Raw genomic sequence first — 6,000 nt, 5'->3', positions numbered from 1 at the left:
CTTGTGGATCAAAGATATAGGATCCACATTTCATTTTATTTCAATAAACGTAAATTGTAGTACTTAAGTTTCCAGCATTCTCAGGCATTACTCCCACAAATTGTTTTGTTTCGTCATTAAACTTCGAGGTACTTACCAATACCATTGTACAATTAAATAATTCAAAAAAAAAAAAAAAATCTGTTTCGGTCCGATGCCAAGAATTACGCCGTAATCATGACTTTATACTTCTACGAAGTGTCTAAGCACTAACATTGATAGCGTTTTGTCAAAAATAATAGATCGGAGTTACCTAATAATCTTATCGTATTGAAAATAGCAAAAAAAGCTAATGTAGCCAAAAATTGATTATCAGTGGCCAACCTACCAAAGGTATTGACGACATGAGAACAGGTACTTATATGGATACAACTATTGGCTGATAACAAAAATGATTTTCGCATAAAAAGCGGACACGCGACAATGAATTTCTCATTTCATTTTTAAACTTTTAACGTTTCAATTTCTGACCCGGAGTGACAAAGCGAAAAACGAATAACCATGAGTATTTATAACGACGATGAATTGGTTGCACCTGCCTGGATTAATAAAGAATTTTTAGAAAAAGTTTTAAGTAAATATGAAAATAATGAAAATGTTGAGGTAGGTTGGGAGGTGAACAATTCCGAACTGATTGCATATTCAATAAAACAAATATTTATTTAGATAATCAAATTCGACATGAGTCCCGCCAGTGTCAAGGGTGATCATTATGCCAGCATTATGTTCCGTTGCCGGGTGAATTATCGTTTTGCCCAAAATGCCAGCCCCGTGAAGAGATCGTTGATCATTAAAACATTACCAATGGAGGAGGGTATGAAACGTGAAATGCTAATGGAATCGAGATTATTTGAGACTGAAATTGCCATGTATTCGGAAATGTTACCGAAAATTGAGAAAATCTTGGCCGATTGCGGCGAACCAACTAAGCTGTGTGCAGAGTAAGTAGATCAAGAGACGGATGAGATAAAAAACTGCAACATTAATTTTATTGAGTGAAAGCAAACAAAGTCGGAAATAGCATCAAATTTTAGAATAAGTTTAGAATTTGTTCGAATTGGTCACCTTTGGCACTAATTATGGCCTTCAAACGGCCAATGAAACCATCACACTCTGCCCGAATGTTGCTCTACGGTATTTTGGCCCATTCCCGGCCAAGCACTTGCTTGAGGTGATCAACTCTTTTGTATTTTTATTTAGTGCCAACCTTGCTTTTCAAAATACTCCAGACACAATAGTCCAACTAAGATTTGTTTGGGTTTCGGTGGCCATTGTGCGCTAGAAATGAAGCGAAGAACCTCATTTTGTAACCATTCTTGGGTGGCGCATGCTGAGTGCAATGGTGATGAGTCCCATTCGAATGTCCAAGGTCTGCGGCCAACATGTTTGCGTGCCCAAGGCTTTAATATACCCTTCAGAATATTCTCGGGATAATATTCGGCATTAATTCTGATGCCACGGTCGATTAATACGAGCGGAGAGCGACCGTCGGCTTTTATGGCGGCCCACACCATCTCCATGGCTGGCGCTTGAGTTATGGTGGCCAACCGAAGGTGCACACTTTCAGCTGACCTCTTTGGCAAGTAAACGCGATCATTTTCTTTGTTTACAAACTGCGGGACAACGAATTTTTTCTCATCGGAGAAAACCAAATTCGACAGTTCTCCACTTTCGGCAAAGCGAAGCAAGACTTTAGCTCTTTTGAGTCTATTTTCTTTCTGTTGTTCTGTTGCGGTGTAAGTTCTTGCACTTTTTGGAATTTCAATGGTTTTACCTCGAGCTCATTTTTCAATATTTGCCGAATGGAATATTGCGATATGTTCAGCTCACGAGCCATTTTTCGGCCACTGCGACGCGGGTTTCTTTACTTTTCGAACCATTTTCGCCTCTTTACTTTTCGAACAATTTCTGCTGATGTTGCTGTTTTCTTCCGTCCACTTCCTTGACGTCGGGCTACGCTACCAGTATCACGGTAACAAGCCATGGTTCGAGATACAAATGATTTATTCACATTTAAATGCTGGAGTGCTCTAACGATAGCCACTTGTGGTTTTCCAGCCAAATATAAAGAAATCACTCTATCACGCTTGAATTCCATCACGAATAACTTTTTTTTTCTGGAAAATTCTCACCAAAATGCTTTTGCACGCTTGTAAACAGTATAATGAACTGTAACTGGAATTATTTTAACAGCTGTCGGTCGAGTGGCTTAAAAATGACAGCAGTCTGAAGTTGGTTGCAGTTTTTTCATCTCGTCCTGTACTTGAAATAAATTTTTTTGTTACGGGAGTTCTACTGAATATGGGGTACCAAATAGTCGGCCCCGCCCGACTTTTGACTAATCCTTACTGTTTTTTTTTTTAATTAAATAAATATTTTTAAGAAATCAATTGTAAAGCTTCTTACGACTCCCTCCTAAAAGTATGCAGAATTCTTTTGATAACTCAGTTTTCCCTTTTCATTTTCTTTCAGCCTCATATACCACAGCTTGGACCCCCACAAAGTGATAGTCTTTGAAGATCTTTGTGAGCTGGGCTATAATACCATACGCAATCGCTTCTTGACCGATGAAGAAATCAAGGCGGTCTTTCGTAAAGTGGCCCGTTTACATGCCGTCTCCTATATGCTGGGGCACAGTGAAGAATCGGAAATGGTTACCAAATATCAAGATGGTTTCTTGAACAGCAGTATGCCCATGGTTGAGCAAATGATCAACGATGGCATTATTCACTTCACCGAAATGCTTTCGAAACATCAAGACCTGGCCATATATCATGAGAAAATCACCGCCATGAAAGGTGAACTAAGTCGCAAATGTAAAAATCTCTATCGCGCCTATGCACTCAATCAGGGTGTGGGAGATATTTTCGTCATCATTCATGGAGATTTTCATTTGAAAAATATGATGTTCAAATTTAGCAAAAAGAACAAAATGGAAGATTTGATAATGGTCGATTTTCAGGGGAGCTGTTATGCTCCGGCCAATATTGATATGCTCTATTCGCAAGTGATGATGATGAGTTCGGAAATGCGCATGGATCGCAATGAGTATATGTTGTACTATTTTGAAGAGTTCCTAAGGATATTGAAGAAAATCCAATTCAAGGGAGAGTATCCTTTGTATTCGGATTTCCAAATGGCCAATTTGAAATATCGGCATTTTGGTGAGTAGCTTTATTAAATAGTTTTTATTTTTTAATTTATTTATGTGCTTTTCTCTTTTTAGTTATATTTTTAATTGCCTCATTTTTGCCAATGATAGCCATTTTGGCCCTGACCCCAGCTGAAGAACAAAAGGATATTAATTTGGCCAAATTATTAGAAGATCCCAATGCCAAGGGCCAGCTGTATGAAGCACCTGCTTTCGTAGAAGAGATTCGAAAAATTATGCCAATCTTGCTGAGGGAGGGTTATCTTGATTAGGTTTTGTTTTAATTTAGAAATGAATTATTAGAAATTAGATAATGAAAATAAAAATATATAATAATTTATTATTTATAAATAAAATTGTTATTATAATTTATTTAATTAAAACATGCTTTATAATGTTAAAAGGTCACTAAAAGGCCTTCTATTCAAAGATATCATTAAGAGGTGATTCCATATAAAGAGAAATAAAAAGGGAACTTTGAAAACATCATTAACTTCTAGAGAACCGATTTTTAGTTATTTATTTCGATCTTTCTTTTAAATTATTTCAAATATAACTTTAATATAATTGAGGTCGATTTTTTTGTTTATTATTTTTGATATTTCGTCCTCCGACGGAAGATCGACGTCGACCTTGTCTGTTTTGTCACTGCAGTATTCTCTTCTTATTGAGAACTTTTAAAGGCCTCTTTTTCATAGAGAATCTTTAAAAGGTTTTCAATTCATACCGAGGCTTCCAAGGTATTTTCTGTACAGAGGACCTTTTAATGGACCCATGTCTGTAAATGATTTTTATAGGACATTTAAAATCTCTTTTATTTATAAAGGACCTTGAAACGATTTTTCATTCGGAAATTTCCGATAATAAGTCTCTATCCGGAGTGGATCTTCAAAAGGGTTTTATTTATAAACGCGATTTAAAAGGTCTTAACTTCCCATTTTAAAATAATATTCTATAAAAAGATTTTTTGTGAGAGGTCTTCTAACTAGAGATATGAGATATTTTTTTATCCATAGAGGATCCTTAAAAGATCTTGTATTCAGAGAAGACGATTAAGGGACCTTTATCCTTAGAGGGCCATAAAAAGTAAGTCTTTAAAAGACCTTCATATGGGAGTTTTAAAGGTTCTTCTATCATTAGAGGCCCTTTAGAAATTTTTCTTTCCTTTGAGGATTCCTAAAAGGTCTTGCATATACAGAAGACGATTCAAGGAACTCTATCCTTAGAGGACCACAAAATAGAGAATCTTTAAAAGGTGTTGTATTCACAGAAGACGATTAAAGAACCTCTATACTTAGAGGACCATAAAAAGTTAGTCTACATAAGACCAACATGCGGGACCCTTAAAGGTCTGCCATAATATAAACTTTTTTTTATCAATAGAGAATCCCTAAAAGGTCTTATATTCGGAGGTCTTATATTCTACCAATAGGTGACCGTCATGAGGTTTTTCATTCTTAAAGGACATTTGAGAAGCATGCTATTCATTGAGAACCTGAGAAAAGTTGTCTATCTAGAGACGAATTTTACATGGTCTACTATTTTTAAAGAATTCGTTGGGTTGTATTAAATCTATGGAAGGACCTTTTTCTATGTCATAACTTTGTCCACGAAAAAACTAACCTACAATTTTCAGCCAAATCTATTGGAAAAAATTGCTAAAACCCTCGCAGAAACAAAAATCAGAGGGTAACTTTAAACAATTGCTATACCAAAACGTGGACGTATATTGATAATTTTTTGTAAGCACCGTTTCTACATAACAAGAACTTGTAATACGACAAATTGGAGAAATTTAATTGAAGATATGAGTAAAACATAAAAAAGTACTTGAAATCGGGGTTAACCTTCATATAGGGACTATACGTTCATGGGAAGACTCTGAAGGCCCTAAAGGATTTTGGCATTATCGTCAGAACACTCCAGCATTTAAATGTAAATAAATCTTTTGTGTCTCGTACCATCGCTCGTTACTGTGATATTGGTAGCGTAGCCCGACGTCAAGGAAGTGGGCGGAAGAAAACAGCAACATCAGCAGAAATAGTTCGAAAAGTAAAGAAGCGACCAGCAGTTTGTAAACAAACAAAATGATGGTGTTTACTTGCCAAAGAGGTCAGGTCAGCTGAAAGTGTGCACCTTCGGTTGGCCACCAGAACTCAAGCGATGATGATGATGTGGACCGCCATAATAGCCGATTGTCGCTCTCCGCTCGTATTAATCGACCGTGGCATCATAATAAATGCCGAATATTATTGGGGAAATATTCTCGAGGCTGTAATTAAAGCTTTGGGCACGCAAACATTTTGGCCGCAGACCTTGGACATTCGAACAGGACTCAGCACCATCGCACTTAGCACGCGCCACCCAAGAATGGTTACAAAATGAGGTTTCTCGCTTCATTTCCAGCGCACAATGGTCACCAAAATATATATTGGTCTTGTAAGGGTCCCTGTAATCGGTTATGTATGGATATGAATGAAAATCGTCTTCTAAATACAAATGGTCCTTCATATACATATAAATAACTATAGAGAGTACTGGGTCTATACAAGGCCAATAGATGCTCTTCAATATAGAGGTGGTGTTCCTCTATAAAATACCTGTCGATTGTCTAATATAATTCGACGAACTATAGAATTAGCTATTCATAAATCTGTGTAGAAGAGATTCTTTCTCGAAGTAATGTCTTTATTCGAATATCAAAGTTTTATCGAAGAGTGTTGGCTTGTTTGTTCTGGATACTGTAGTATTTTGTTGTTGCAAAATAGTCAGGCTTTATCCCTTTATTGTTGTTTTTATAAAAACAACGT

The 6,000-nt window shown here is 36.5% G+C and overlaps 1 protein-coding gene across 1 annotated transcript; it reads left to right on the top strand.

Moving 5' to 3' along the window:
* Positions 1-507: 507 nt before the first annotated feature.
* LOC131802374 (uncharacterized) lies at positions 508-3,477 on the top strand. Its single transcript, XM_059122562.1, has 4 exons — positions 508-642; positions 706-980; positions 2,512-3,203; positions 3,266-3,477. The coding sequence occupies exons 1-4, from the start codon at positions 541-543 to the stop codon at positions 3,460-3,462; spliced, it is 1,266 nt and encodes a 421-aa protein (XP_058978545.1). The 5' UTR covers positions 508-540; the 3' UTR covers positions 3,463-3,477.
* The last annotated feature ends 2,523 nt before the right edge of the window (positions 3,478-6,000 follow it).

The sequence above is a fragment of the Musca domestica genome, unplaced genomic scaffold, assembly GCF_030504385.1.
Source record: "Musca domestica strain aabys unplaced genomic scaffold, Musca_domestica.polishedcontigs.V.1.1 201, whole genome shotgun sequence".
Classification (NCBI taxonomy): Eukaryota; Metazoa; Arthropoda; class Insecta; order Diptera; family Muscidae; genus Musca; species Musca domestica.
Note: the sequence above shows the minus strand (reverse complement) of the source record. Positions and strands in the feature narration are given on the sequence as shown.

What these genes read in the sequence shown, in the direction of transcription:
- LOC131802374 (XM_059122562.1), top strand. Translation starts at nt 541, where the DNA reads ATGAGTATTTATAACGACGATGAATTGGTTGCACCTGCCTGGATTAAT. An exon ending in CCAACTAAGCTGTGTGCAGA is followed by an intron (nt 981 to 2,511) that starts GTAAGTAGATCA and finishes ATTTTCTTTCAG; the next exon opens with CCTCATATACCACAGCTTGG. An exon ending in TTTGAAATATCGGCATTTTG is followed by an intron (nt 3,204 to 3,265) that starts GTGAGTAGCTTT and finishes TTCTCTTTTTAG; the next exon opens with TTATATTTTTAATTGCCTCA.